This window comes from Beta vulgaris, chromosome 8 (genome assembly GCF_026745355.1).
Source record: "Beta vulgaris subsp. vulgaris cultivar EL10 chromosome 8, EL10.2, whole genome shotgun sequence".
NCBI classification, from domain to species: Eukaryota; Viridiplantae; Streptophyta; class Magnoliopsida; order Caryophyllales; family Amaranthaceae; genus Beta; species Beta vulgaris.
In genome coordinates, this window is record NC_079209.1 from 42,400,829 (window position 1) to 42,416,285 (window position 15,457).

Genomic DNA, 15,457 nt, shown 5'->3' on the forward strand with positions numbered 1-15,457 from the left:
TCTCTGTATGGAAGTCTTTTCGAGAAACCTTTCAAGTTTGCAACAGTCTAAAGACCTGGAGGGTATGAAGATAGCCAGATCCGCCCCAGATATTTCCCACCTATTCTTTGGAGACGATGCTTTACTTTTCTTCAAAGCAAAACCAAGCAATTGTTGGACAATCAAAAAAATCATTCAAGATTTCTGCAACAAATTAGGGGAAATGGTTAACTTCGACAAATGTCATGTTACTTTCAGCCCCAACACCCCTTCAACCTTCATCATGTTAATGAGAAATCCACTAGGGGTCACTAATAATCCCAAAATAGGAACCTATTTAGGTTGCCCTATGGAGGTAGATGGAAGAACAACCTCACAGTTTACCTCAATCATCTCTAAAACAGTAGATAAAATCCTCTCTTGGAAGTTCATTAACCTCTCTCAAGCAGGAAAACTCATTCTTTTAAATACCATCCTCTCAGCCTTAGCTTCCCACATCTTATCTATCTACCTGATGCCTAAAAACATCACCAAAAGGCTGTTCAAAGGAGACAAACCAAACCCAACAAAAGTGCTGGGAATTTACAAGGAAAACAAGAAGAGACACATGGAAGCGACTCAGGTTTGGGAGGCAAACTCTACAACAAAACAAATTCATCAAGGAGCGGAGGAGTGGAACATAGGGAACATATCTCATCAAACCCTCCTGATAATCCTGGTAGACAGCTCATGAAAAGTAAAGTGCAAGAAAAACGAATGGCAAGCAGCGATAGCCTAGACATCCCAGCAAGGAAATCCCACCCGAGATCAAGTCAAAAAGAATATTCGCTATTTCCCCCTACAAACTGAAGCACGAGCAGTCCTACAAGCAACAAAAGACCTACAATGGAGATGTGCATATATACAAATCAAAACGGACTGTGCCGAAATAATTCACTCACTGCATAACTTGAAGCACTGCAACAAAGCTATATACCATATAATTAAGGAAGTGAAGAATCTAGCTAGTACATTTCAACACTTCAGGTGTACGAAAGTAAAAAGGGAAGAAGTAGTAAGAGCCCATAATTTGGCCAATAAGGCCAGAAAAGGACTCTAACTTGTTTTATGTTCTTTTTTACGTTCTTTTTTTTACCTGTTGTAAAAAAAAAAAAAAAAAATAGAAAACCGTTGAGTGAGCTTATTTACTCTATTGATTGTTTCTAGTGACAGACTGACAATGACAAGTCTTGAAGGAATAATTTTAATACTTTCATGTCTTTCACAACTAGAAAGTCCTGCTCTTCATGCTTTTTTCAAGAAATTGTCATGGTATAACCTGCAGAATCGAGCTGGTTTGCGTCATTTTCTGGACTCCTTTGGGGCGAGTGCGACAGATCCATCTGTTCTTGGTGGTAATTAGGTTATCTTGGTCTTATGCTTCCAGTTGTCCCTTTCTGTTACTGTAATATTTTTTTGGTAATTCTTGAATCTTGATCGAACTTATTAATGAATTATTCTCCTGATATTTCTCAAGATTCAACACAAAAAGAAAAACCAGAAACCACGCCAAAAATGGCAGCAAAATCGAGTCACTTGGCCTCAGGCATGGACTCCAATGGTTCTGCCCAGCTGGCAGAAACGAGACTTGCTGACCTGCTGGATAACACTCTTTGGAACCGGAGACTTGCTCCTTCATCTGAGAGGATTGTCTATGCTCTAGTACAGCAAATATTTCACGGGATAAAAGAGTACTTTTTGGCATCTGCTGAGTTAAAGGTTCACATCCTTTTTCAACATCTTCTTTCAGAACTCATCAGTTTCTTATTGCACCTAATGAATTATACTCCCTCCTTCACCAATCGAAGGTGGAGTGTTGATCCTTTTTATTTACACAAGATTCCCGTGTTTATTAAATATTCATATATGCTCGTGTAGTTTATTATTCAATCAGTATGATAGCCTTGATTAAATAAAATGAATCTTTATTTCGAGATCATTCTCGTATGTTGGCAATAAAGGTCAAATGAATAATGTTACTCTGGACTCTTTCATATTACCTCAAGTACCCGTGACCCTTGTTGGATCCTCAACACTCCAACATGGTTATGGAGAATTCTCATAAATAGATGAATCGAATACTTGGACACATAAATTAGACGAGTCAAAAACTTGGACACATACCCGTGTCCAACATGGGTACTTGAGTCCGAGTAAAATAGAAAAGGGTATATTGAGGAATTAGAGTATAATTTTTTGAAATATCTCACTGACATAATATGTTTGTATCTTAGAGAATTTTAGAACGAAAGAACAAGATATAATCTGTGTTTTGAGATGATTTATAAGCTCTTTTGAGTTTTGACTATATACTGATGGGCTGCACTTTGTAGTTCAACTGCTTTCTCTTAATGCCAATAGTAGACAAGCTACCTGAACGTTTGCGGGAAGACTTGTCTAAATTTGAAGATGATGTTGATACCATCTTTGATGCTGCTAGTTTGAGAAGCTCTTTGGATCAGCGCAAACGAGACATGGAGATTGAACTGAAACGAGTAATGCCTGAAACATATATGTGATCATTTGAATTTTGCTGCTCTCTTTTGGTTTATTTGCCTGATTTTTAATAATGAACTTGGTCTGTTTTGTCATGCAGATTCGAAGGCTCAAGGACAAATTTAAACAAATTCACACGCAGCTATATCATGATATAAAGTCTGTGCCATAGCTTTCTACTAATGTAATTATTCTTTAGTGCAAAGAGATGGATTCAATATCTTTTAATTTTGGTTTCGCTGATTCTACAAAGTTGAAGAGAGTGATCAGATTCTCTGCTGTACAATTTGATGCTTATATATATCGATGCCTTCTTTTTTCCCTATCAAAAGTAGTTTTTAATTTCAATTAAATAATACCAAAGGTTTCTAATGGCAGTTCACTAGTCACGGACCTAAGTTGCATGTAAACGGCTATGGATGACACAAACATGGTGTCATGCTAAAAGATACAAGAACTGCAAACTTCTATTTTTTATTTTTCATTGAGTTAATTGAAAATAAATTTAGAAATGCACTTATTTACCTTCTAAATTTAAGTCTATATTACAACCCTAATTTTTATGAAGATAAAACAATATTCTTGACTTTACTTTTATTTTACGGATTTTTAACCATGTATCATTGAGTTTTACAAAAATACACTGAGTACTCTCGTAGTTTCAAAAATGCACAAGGTGTCCCTCAGGTTTTGAAAAATATAGGATTTGACCATGTCGTCATTTTTTCGTTAAATCTGTTGGTTATGAAGGCCAAATCATCCTAATTAATGCAAATAACCCTTGATTAATTCTAATTAACTCCTATTAAATCTAATTAATCATTAATTAGTCATAGTTAATTACACTTCTAGCCACCTACACACCAACCCTAAAACGCCACACACGCCCCGCCACCACCATCTCAGAAACAACTCATTTCCTTTCCCTACCCACCTCCCCAACTGTCGAAAACAACCCCACCACCTTATAGCCCCCCCAAAAACCACTCAACACACCTCCGTAAAAACCATCCCACATCATAATCCTAACCATCAAAAACCACTTAACTCACCATTGAAGCCCTTGACAACCACCCCAGCCATCTCTCCAAAATTTTCTTCCACCCACTAGCTCGCAATTTAATCTCATAAAAGTCGAGCAAATAATTGAACATCTTAAGCTAATTTATCGATTATGAGCTTTAGTAATTTGATATCGCATGAATTCGAGATTTTTTTTCCCCAACTCACGAATAAAAAAAAATCGTCGAAATCCACGAAAAACTCATTCAGATCCACAAAATTTTCACCCAAAGCCATGACATCAAGGTGGTGCTGCGTAAATGTAGGTGTGTTTTAGGGTGGTTGCATGGTGGGTGTTTGATGAGTCATTTTAATATAGGTATTTCATGATGCATTTAGGTTGCATTTTAGGATCATTTAGTTGCATTTTTAGTCCATAATTGCATATAGTTACTTAAGTTGAGAAGATATCACTCTTGTGTGTGTTTTCGGTGTTTTTGATAGTTTTCAGGTATTAAGAACCCAATTGGAGTATTATTGGATTATTGGACAAGCTTAAGCATGAGAAGTATCTAGGAAGGAGCTAAGTCAAATGAGAAGTCCAAAGGGCATCTTCGAGTCAGATTGCAACCCAAACATAGCGGAAACATATTAAAAGAAGTATGGAAATTGAGTCATGTGCACTCTTTTGATCATAACTCATTATCCAGAGATCAGAATTTAGTGATTCCAGTGGGGTTGAAAACTAGACTTGAAGAGAACGGTGTATCACACGCCCCGATACGACTTCTAGTTTGCGAGATATGGTCTTTACAAGTTGACGCTGTTTTGCAGGACGAAACCCGTGCCCGCGGGTTATTCCGTGTTGTTTAGTCGAATAGGGCTTTATCTTTTGACGAATTAGACTCTATTTTTCTAGTTGTTTTAGGAAATAGAAAGGTATAAAGATTCAAGGGAATATTATTATTTCCGATCTTATTTTCTATTTTGTTTTTTTCCATCATTAATTCATTGGAGATTAGAACTCTTTTTCTCTCAATTAGTGAAGAACCCTAGTTTTGCTTTTTCACCAATTACATTGAATTTTCAATAGAAGTTTTGATTTTTGCAAGATTGGTTCTACAATTGGTATTATTTCTCTTCTCTTTTTATTCTTATTCAATCCTTGATTATTAATTCATGTTTGCTTATTTAATTATGAATATGTTTTCTCCAATTATGATTGAGTAGTCTATTTCTAGGGTTTAGGGGGATCCATGATCAATTAGGAAGGGATGTTATTAAAGTATTGATTTTTATTGATGTTTGTTGATTCCTATTGAATGTTTGTATGTCTATTCAATCGAATTTGGCTAGATTTGATCGTTATAGTATTGCAATATTAGGTTGTGCGCCGAGAGGTATAAACTTGATATTAGGGCTAGTTTCAATAGGTAGAGTTGGTATTAATAAATTGCGAGAGCCTGTTAATACCGTTCTATGGTTGATTTAGACTTGAGAGAGCGAATCAACCTATTTAACTGCATTATTAATTGTTGATTTTTGTGTTTCATCCCGAAATATTGATCATTGGTGAACCTATGCCCTAGACTTTTTATTATTGATAATTCTTGATATAGTTATAGTCTAGTTTAGTATATTTACTCACAAACACTCGTTCCTATACTCTAGATTTGACTGACAATTAGGAAAAGAACATTGTTTCTCTGTGGATTCGACCCTACTTCCCTGACTACTATTTGTTAGAGGACTTTAGGATTACTTTTGATAAGGTGATACGACTTTAGCCAGTCAAAATTTGGCGCCGTTGCCGGGGAAACGGTTTAGTTCCATTTTGTTTAATTGTTTTAGAGTCTAGATTATATACTCTCGTCTCAGAGAACACTTGTTCTTTGGGACGAAATCTCTTAATTGTTTGTTCTTTAGTTCTTCTATGGCAGGAGTTTGAGTTCAGATTGCCTACCATTTGATCCTGAAATCTAAAGATCCTTTCATAGACAGAAGAACTTTTCCAGACAGTTGCGAGATAATCCAAGGGAAGATAATCCTTTGGACTCTTGACTCTAATTCTAGCAGCATTGTCTCTATTACTCCACCAGAATCAGAGATGGCTCAAAGGCTTACTGACTTTTCCCAACCCTCTTTGGCTGAACTTCCCAAGAGCAATCAAATGCCTGAAATTGAAGCTGTAAATTTCGAGATCACACCTGCATTGTTAGACATGATCGAAACAAAACAATTTGGTGGTGGACCTAATGAAGACCCTAATCTTCATTATCAGGATTTCTGCCAATATTGCTCTACCATTAAGCAGCAGGGAGTGACACAAGATCAGATTCGTGAGATTCTTTTCCCATTTTCACTTCGAGACAAGGAAAAGATGTGGTACAATGGGATTAATCGAGCCACTCTTGGGATCACTGATTGGAATACCTTGGCCTTAGCTTTCTACAGAAAGTACTACTCTCCAGAGAAGACTGCTAGGTTGCGTAGTCAGATTACAAATTTCACCCAAGGGAATGATGAGTCTTTACATGAGGCATGGGAAAGATTTAAAGATCTTCAGAGAGAATGTCCCCATCATGGTCTACAAAAATGGTTCCTAGTTCAGGTATTCTACAATGGTTTGGGGAACAACTCGAGACTTATCCTTGACTCTGCAGCAAATGGGAGATTCATGAAACTAGAAATTGATGTTGCACATGATTTGATCGAGGAGATGGCTATTCACAACTCTCAATATGGCAATCCTCGAGGACTAGCTAACAAGGGTGGAAAGCATGAGATAGATTCTATATCCCTATTAGCTGCACAAATGAATGCAATCAGCCATAAGCTTGACAATATGGAACTCTCCTCTCCTGCAAGTGTTGCTGCTTTGGGTACTACATCCGTGATTTTGTGTGATAATTGTGGTACAGTTGGACATTGGGAACAAGAGTGTCGGAGTTCTCTCGAACAAGTTAATGCTTTTCAAACATATCAGCCGAACAACCCATACTCCAACACATGCAATCCAGGGTTGAGAAATCATCCTAATTTGTCTTACAAGAGCACTAATGTCCTAAATCCTCCTACACCACAACCACAAGCACAACAATTGAACCAGAGGTACTACCGACAACCTTCTCAACACCCTCCTGGTTTCTCTAGACCACCTTTCAATCCATCTTAACAAGCACCTCCTGTCGATCCAATGATGGTTGAGATGAGAAATATGATGCTACAAATGCAAAAAGATAGACAAGCTGACAAGGCACAAATTGAGTCCATTCTAGCTCACAATAAGATGTTGGAGAATCAGTTGGCACAATTGGCTACTTCGAACTCTACTCGCCAACAAAGTGCTCTTCCAGCACAACCTGTTCAGCCTACAGATTCAGCAAATGCCATCACTCTCCGAAGTGGTTCTCACTATAATGGACCACCCATGCCTGTTGATGATACTTTGAGTGTGAAAAATGATGAGGAACAGGTCTCAGCTGAAGCTAAAAATGACAAGGAGAACTCTAAGCAAGCAACTGAACATGAAGAGACCAATGAAGCCAAAAAGCCTGCTATTGAGGTTCCTCCTATCAAACTTCCTTTCCCCAATCGTCACCTCAATAGTAAGCTAGAAAAGCAATTTGGTAAGTTTTTGGAAGTCGTCAAGAATCTTCAGGTAACAGTTCCTTTCACGGAATTAATTACTCAAGTGCCTGCTTATGCAAAATTTATGAAAGATATCTTGACTAGGAAAAGGGCTTTTAACGAGGTGGAGACAATTGCTTTTACTGAAGAATGTAGTGCCCTTTTACAAAATTAAATAAATCTCCACCAAAATTAAAAGATCCTGGTAGTTTCTCTATACCTTGTCACATTGGTAGTTTGTTCATCGATAAATCTTTATGTGATTTGGGGGCTAGTGTGAGTGTTATGCCATTGCCTGTTTCCTCAAAATTGAATATGGGAAGTTTGAAAGTTACCAATATTACTCTACAAATGGCTGACCGTTCTGTTAAATACCCCCTAGGTATTTTAGAGGATGTGCCTGTTAGAGTAGGTAAATTTTTTATTCCCGTGGACTTTGTTGTACTTGATATGGAGGAAGATCGGCAAATTCCAATCATTTTGGGTAGGCCATTCCTTCATACTGCAGGTGCCGTCATTGATGTGAAAAATGGTAAGCTTACACTATCTGTTGGAGATGATGAGGTCACTTTTAATCTAAGCACTGCTATGAAAAGTCCTATGCTAGAGGAAAAGTGTTGGAGTATTGATGTGGTTGATGTAATTTTCCATGATAACATGCCCCAAGCTCTCTATGGAGACCCCTTGGAGGCGGTACTTTGTCTTGATTCTTCCACAGGTGATGGCAGTATATGGAGCAATGAAGTAGCTGCTATTGAGAAGATGCTAGCAAGTGAAGAATTTGACCTTGATGGATGCAAACATGTAAAGAGGTTCGATCGATCTGTGTGTAATGTAGAGGTAAGCGGTTGTGCGGGACCTGCATAAACCAGCGCTATTCGGGAGGCAACCCGAATCTCTAACTCTTCCTTTTTCTTTTATTCCTAATTTTCAAAAAAAAAAAAAGAAAAGAAAGAAAAGAACAAAAATATTTGCATATTGAATTCACTTGAGTTCAATTTATTTTTATTTTTTGTGTTTTTGAATTCACTTGAATTCGTTTCTTAATTTTTAGTTTAGTTAGTTTCTTTTAGTTTTTTTGAATTCATTTGAATTCAATCTTCATTTTTTTTAGACTAACCATGCTATCAAGTGTTGTCTAGTGGTTTTGGTGTGCTAATTTTGACCCTAGGTGAAAGCACGAGCTCAAACATGCGCCCGCGGGAATTCGACTCCACTCCCACAACATTCTTCTGCCAGCCCGCGGGGTGTGGCCCGCGCCCGCAGCCGGAAACGCACCGATACCTCCACACTTCTGCCAGCCCGCGGGGTCCTATCGCAGCATCCACTCGACATCCCGCGCCCGCGGCTAAAACTCCCCCCACATCGCACACAGTTTGTCCGCCCGCAGGGTCGAGCTCGCGTCCGCGGGTTGTCGAGCCTTTCTGACACCAGCCGCACAATACCAAAACAAAACTAAACACACAAACATCCCCACCCTCCAACACTCTCCCCACCCTGCTCGACCCCGCACCCTTCACGCCCCCTCACCAGCGTCCTCTATCGACGACCGGCGGGTGTCCGACCCGCCGGCGCAGCGACCCACTTGGCCACTGCCCATCCACAAATCCACCCCCCTTTTCTATTCACATAATCTTCAAACCCTAAACCTTCTCATTGAATTGGGGTTTCTTCTTGAAGGTGCTTTGAAATTTCAATTGGGACTCTTGGACACATACTTGGATTTCCTCAATCAAGTCCCCTACATCAATCAATCTTGTACTTCACGTGGTAGTAAGTTTTCGATTTGTTCACTTTCATCCCGAATTTTGAACTCTTATTGTTTGTGCCTACTACTCATTATTGATACTTGGTTGCTATTCAAGTTATTTATTGTTGATCAATCTTGATTGGTGCTTAGCTCGTGTTGAATTTCTAATTGCCATTGACACTACTCCTGAGCCATCCTCGATGGACGAAGCTCCCATTGCGTGAGCTTTGTTTTTTCCCTTCCCTTACTTTTTACACAGTGAGACATTGTGCTGTATTTAGCATGGGGGAGGGATATTCTATCCTCTATTGCTTTCTAGAGTAGTTTTTATTGCATTGTAGTTGTTACACGCTTTTGCCTGTTCATTAGGAATAGGATTTTACGTGTAACCAAAAAAAATGTACTGCTTTATTAGTTGCATCATAGTTGCATTTTAGCTAGCTCATTTCATTCTAGTTTTCATCTATGGGACTATTGTTGGCACACCTTCGAGAACTTTGTGGATATCTCTACTACAGCTCTTCAGCTTTGTTGTACAGTGGTCTCATGATTCTTCATAGTATAATTGTGATACGATTTATTGGCCTTGGTAAGACTGTTTGATATCTCTGGCTGGCTTTAACTTTACTGTGCAGACAAAATTGACCCATGTGAGCTTCTGTTCCTAATAAACTGACGAATCTGTGTCAGTTATGTTCTTTCATGAGTGATTAGTTCCTCAGTTGATGTATTGATCTTGATTTTGACCTGGTACTCCTTGATACTTGATTGCGTACACTATTTGATATGATTGAGGCGATCATTTCATGATTTTAGCTCCAGAGTTCTACTTGTTTACATGTTTCCCGTCTCTAGCCCCGCTGAGCCTTCCTGACCTTTGCTTGCTACTTTCACGCATATTATAACCCTTAATCTCATTTGATTATTGTTCCAATCCTAGCTTGGGGGAGCAAGTGTTAGTTTTGGTCATACTGTATTACATGGATGTAGTTAATGCGTGGTTTTGTTGAAGGAAAGTGTTATTAATGAGCTTTATCATCGAATTCGAATGTGGTTCAAAGTGATTTTGGCAATATGGAAAAAGAATGAAGAAAAAGAAATGAAAGAAACAAAGAAAGTGAACATATTTTGAAAGAAAAGTGAAAAGGTCATATATGGGTTACTATGCATGAAAGATATTGTGGCGATATTTTGGTAATGATGGTGTTATATGAAGTTGTGAATGCTTTGTTCGGCCGTTTTTACATTGATATTTGCTTCCCTTCTTGGCTTTTCCACCACATTTCCCAAAATATGATCCATACCCTTAACCTTAGCCTCATTACAACCCTTGAAAGTCCTCTTGATCTTTGTGTGCTGCGTTTTCGTGTTGAAGGTGAGTCAAAAGGTCAAAGTTAAAGAGTACTATTTCTTCTGAGTTGATATATATAGGTTGAGATCGTTGAGTTTCATTGATTTTTGCCCTAAACACAAGAGGGTATTAGTGCACATATCTATAGTGAGGTCTGTCAAGTTTTGTTAAGTCCAGCTTGGGGGAAAGGGTTTGTGGTAAGATTGTTGAGTTGATTGGTCACATGACGTGCTATGCGGCTTTGATTCATAGATACTCGATGCTTGGTTCGTGTAGTATTGATATCGCTCGTATTTTGGATTGTGTGCTTAACCCTGTTTTAGTCCCATATTGTAGGTTATCATTTTCTTCCCGTGTCTATTGTTTGATTGCTTGAGGACAAGCAACAGTTTAGCTTGGGGGAGTTTGATGAGTCATTTTAATATAGGTATTTCATGATGCATTTAGGTTGCATTTTAGGATCATTTAGTTGCATTTTTAGTCCATAATTGCATATAGTTACTTAAGTTGAGAAGATATCACTCTTGTGTGTGTTTTCGGTGTTTTTGATAGTTTTCAGGTATTGAGAACACAATTGGAGTATTATTGGACAAGCTTAAGCATGAGAAGCATCTAGGAAGGAGCTAAGTCAAATGAGAAGTCCAAAGGGCATCTTCGAGTCATATTGCAACCCAAACATAGCGGAAACATATTAAAAGAAGTATGGAAATTGAGTCATGTGCACTCTTTTGATCATAACTCATTATCCAGAGATCGGAATTTAGTGATTCCAGTGGGATTGAAAACTAGACTTGAAGAAAACGGTGTATCACACTCCCCGATACGACTTCTAGTTTGCGAGATATGGTCTTTACAAGTTGACGCTGTTTTACAGGACGAAACCCGCGCCCGTGGGTTATTCCGTGTTGTTTAGTCGAATAGGGCTTTATCTTTTGACGAATTAGACTCTATTTTTCTTGTTGTTTTAGGAAATAGAAAGGTATAAAGATTCAAGGGAATATTATTATTTCCGATCTTATTTTCTATTTTGTTTTTTTCCATCATTAATTCATTGGAGATTAGAACTCTTTTTCTCTTAATTAGAGAAGAACCCTAGTTTTGCTTTTTCACCAATTACATTGAATTTTCAATAGAAGTTTTGATTTTTGCAAGATTGGTTCTACAATTGGTATTATTTCTCTTCTCTTTTTATTCTTATTCAATCCTTGATTATTAATTCATGTTTGCTTATTTAATTATGAATATGTTTTCTCCAATTATGATATGAGTAGTCTATTTCTAGGGTTTAGGGGGATCTATGATCAATTAGGAAGGGATGTTATTAAAGTATATTGATTTTTATTGATGTTTGTTGATTCCTATTGAATGTTTGTATGTCTATTCAATCGAATTTGGCCAGATTTGATCGTTATAGTATTGCAATATTAGGTTATGCGCCGAGAGGTATAAACTTGATATTAGGGCTAGTTTCAATAGGTAGAGTTGGTATTAATAAATTGCGAGAGCCTGTTAATACCGTTCTATGGTTGATTTAGACTTGATAGAGCGAATCAACCTATTTAACTGCATTATTAATTGTTGATTTTTGTGTTTCATCCCGAAATATTGATCATTGGTGAACATATGCCCTAGACTTTTTATTATTGATAATTCTTGATATAGTTATAGTCTAGTTTAGTATAATTACTCACAAACACTCGTTCCTATACTCTAGATTTGACTGACAATTAGGAAAAGAACACTGTTTCTCTGTGGATTCGACCCTACTTCCCTGACTACTATTTGTTAGAGGACTTTAGGATTACTTTTGATAAGGTGATATGACTTTAGCCTGTCAGTGTTTGCGATGGTTCAAACTGTGTGGGTGGTTGTGGTGATGCAGTGAGTTTGTGGTGTTCTAGTGAGCTTGATGGTGTTTATGGAGGTTACATCCTTCCGAGTGGGTGGCTGTAGTTGGGCTAGTGGTGGAGTGATCATGTAGTGTTTGCGGTGGTGATGCAACATGTACATTTTGGGTGGTGGTAGTGAAGAGAGAAATGAAATACTATAAGTTAATTTCAATTTTTCTAAATAAGATAGTTAACGGAAACTTGACGTCAGGTTAACGTTAGGGATTTTTCAAAACTTAAGGGACACCTTGTACATTTTGGAAATTGAAAAGGTATCCGATGAATTTTGGTAAAACCTTGGTGAACAAAAATGTTATTGAAAATGTTCCACAACATCTTTCTTAAAAAATTCCAGCTTCGAAATGCATCGTCCCTTCAAAAGGAAATGCATTCTTTAAGTACCAAAACAATATTAGACATGTCATTGATGTGTTCATTATTCATAGATTATTTACTCTAATCCCCTTAGTTTTGATAGTCGATTTGGGCTCTTTCGAGCTCTTTTCTTGTGAATTTGATGTGTTTGGAGTTCTTGTCGTGTTTTGCAGATTTTGATGCGGATTTGGTACTTTGCACCTTTATCGGAGTCGCAACACGGAAGTCTAGCAGTCACACAAGGTCCAAGGCGTATCCGGAAGACCGGATGAGCGTTTTGGTTGGATTCCACGAAGAAAAAGACGAGGAAACACCTTCGCCCGGTCGACCGGGCGGTGTGGCCCGACCGGGCGAAGTTTCATACTTAGCCACCAGCAGCGTTCGAAGAAGAAACCGTTTGCGCGCCCGACCGGGCGGATTCGCCCGGTCGACCGGGCGAACTTCAATACTTGGGATTTTTCATCTTTTATTTCGCCCGGTCAACCGGGCGATCAGACGAAGAAAAACGCTTACGCGCCCGACCGGGCGGATTTCGCCCGGTTGACCGGGCGGAATTTTTCCTTCGTCGTAAGTTTGCGATCACCGTCGCCCGACCGGGCGGATTTCGCCCGGTCGACCGGGCGGACTCTCAGGACGCGAATTTTCGGGTTTTTTTAGCCGGTTTTGTAATTAGTATAAATAGGGTTTTAGTATTTTCGTTAAACCTATCTTATTTTCTACGTTTTTTAGGGCAAAACACTTAGTTTATTCTCTCTACTTTTGTTGAACTTTTACATTGGAAGATTATAGAGATCGTCGATTTCCTTTTCCATCTTTCTTCAATTTTGGTATTCTTCTCTACTTAGTTTAATTTCATGAATTCTTTTACTTTGATTATGTTTATCGTTTTCAATATCATCATGAGTGAGTAGTCTATTTCTAGGGTTTAGAGAGGGAAGCCATGTTTATACCTTTTTTATTGTGATTTGATGTTCTTCAATAATTGGATTGAATTAGAATAATTCCTATTGATTTGTTATACTTGCTTAATTCATGTAATTGCGCAATATCATGAGTTATGTTTAGCTAATAAGAATTAGAATCGAAAGATCATATTCATTAGAGGCTTATTACAATAGGTAGATTTGATTATGTTGAGCGACCGTACTGGCATATGTTAATCTAGGAGTTGTTAATGCCTGACCAAGGATTAACGAATTACTTCATTATTGAATCTCAATCCAAGTGTTGTTGAATTATATTATATTGATTAAACTGGTATAAGCATGGTGGACCGATCGATTGCCCTAGGCTTTTAATTATTTGATAAATCTCCTTTTTCTGCGTTCTAGTTTATTTTAATTTAGTTATTAATTAATCAATCATTTACTCTCTGCAAATAGTTAGATAATTGACACAAATCTGTAGAACTCCTCTCCCTGTGGATCGACCCGTATTTGCCAGTTTCTGCTAAACAGACACCGTGCACTTGCGGTATATTTTAAAACACATCAAGTTTTTGGCGCCGTTGCCGGGGAGACGGCTAGTTTCTATAGCTTTCTGATTAATTATTTGACTATTTCTGCTGTCTCATTGGAACTTCAAGTTCCAATTGAGGCCATCTCACTGCACATTTTTCTTTGTTTCTTTTGTGCCCAGGTCTAAAAGAACAGGTTCTCCAGTTCAGACTGATCCTGATCTTGAGAAAACCATCCGGCAGCTCAAGAAGACACAACAGAAGAAAAAGCAGTCTGCTAATCAGAAAAAAGCCACGGAAGAACCAACTGAACCAATTATGCCTCCTAAGTCGCTGAAATCTTATGGGGTACCTTCTCCTGGCAATGTTCCCACAGGCCCTACTATGCCTGATATCCAAGCAGTCAACTTCGAAATCAAGCCTGGCCTCATCAACATGATCCAGCAGAATCAATTTGGTGGCCATCCATCTGAAGACCCTGCAAATCATTTACAACGGTTTCAACAGCTTTGTCGTACCGTTAAGCACCAAGGGGTCACTCCTGATCAGTTGAAGGTTATGGTTTTGAATTTTCACTAAAGGACAAGGCACAGAAGTGGCTGAATGATGTTAATGAAACTGAGTGGAGTGCTATATCTGAAGCATTCCTGAAAGAGTACTACCCTCCCACCAAAACTGCAGAAATAAGACACAAGCTTGCCACCTTCCAACAAAAACCTGATGAAACATTGAAGGAAGCATGGAATAGATTTAAGGATCTGCAGAGAGAATGCCCACACCACAATCTGGATAAGTGGTTCATCACCCAAGCATTCTACAATGGTCTACAACCTCATATCAAGAGCACGATTGATTCATCTGCAGGGGGTGTCTTCCTAGATAAGGGAGAGATGAAGGATACGATTTTCTGGCCAACTTAGCAGCAAATGATCATAGTCCTCAGGACTACTACAAGAAGAAGTTGGATGCTGATGCATATGCTTTGTTGTCCTCACAAGTAGCACAGTTGAGCATGAAGATGGACTCATTGAAATCTTCGCAGTCCACTACTCCTCCCATGAGTATTAATGCGATGTCCTCCATGGCTCCTATTACTTCCTCCTTTTGTGAAGTTGTGGTATTCAAGGCCACTTTGGTCATGATTGTTCCTACAGTCAACCTGATCCGATCAGATGGAGCATGCCAATGCTTTTCAGCAGAGACCACACAACCCCTATTCTAACACTTACAACCCAGGTTGGAGAGATCACCCCAATTTCTCCTATAAGAGCAACAATGTCCAAAATCCTCAACCTCCACCACAATCTTCCTACCAACCACCACATCAAAACCCACCACAACATGCTGCTAGACCACCATATTATCAAGGGGCTCCTCAGAACCCCCTCCTGGTTTCAATAGGCCTTCACCCCAAGGCTATCAGCAGCAAGCTCCTCATAATAACACTCTCAAGAGCCTACTATGTCTGATCTAATGAAAATGATGGTTTT

General features: G+C 38.6%; 1 protein-coding gene and 2 non-coding genes across 3 annotated transcripts in view; 1 reads left to right on the top strand and 2 right to left on the bottom strand.

Moving 5' to 3' along the window:
* The window catches only part of LOC104901575 (dynamin-like protein ARC5), a 40,530-nt gene extending 37,685 nt beyond the window's left edge, over positions 1-2,845 (top strand). The window contains exons 15-18 of the mRNA XM_010689166.4: positions 1,304-1,373; positions 1,496-1,737; positions 2,352-2,513; positions 2,615-2,845. Coding sequence (XP_010687468.1) covers positions 1,304-1,373; positions 1,496-1,737; positions 2,352-2,513; positions 2,615-2,686 — 546 coding nt within the window. The 3' untranslated portion in view covers positions 2,687-2,845. The remainder of the gene's footprint in view (positions 1-1,303; positions 1,374-1,495; positions 1,738-2,351; positions 2,514-2,614) is intronic.
* A 3,153-nt stretch (positions 2,846-5,998) lies between these two features.
* LOC125493078 (small nucleolar RNA R71) lies at positions 5,999-6,105 on the bottom strand. The gene has a single exon (XR_007269459.1). It is a non-coding gene; the product is annotated as a small nucleolar RNA R71 (small nucleolar RNA).
* Positions 6,106-14,647: 8,542 nt separating this feature from the next.
* On the bottom strand, positions 14,648-14,754 carry LOC125492986 (small nucleolar RNA R71). Its single transcript, XR_007269371.2, has one exon. It is a non-coding gene; the product is annotated as a small nucleolar RNA R71 (small nucleolar RNA).
* Positions 14,755-15,457: the final 703 nt, after the last annotated feature.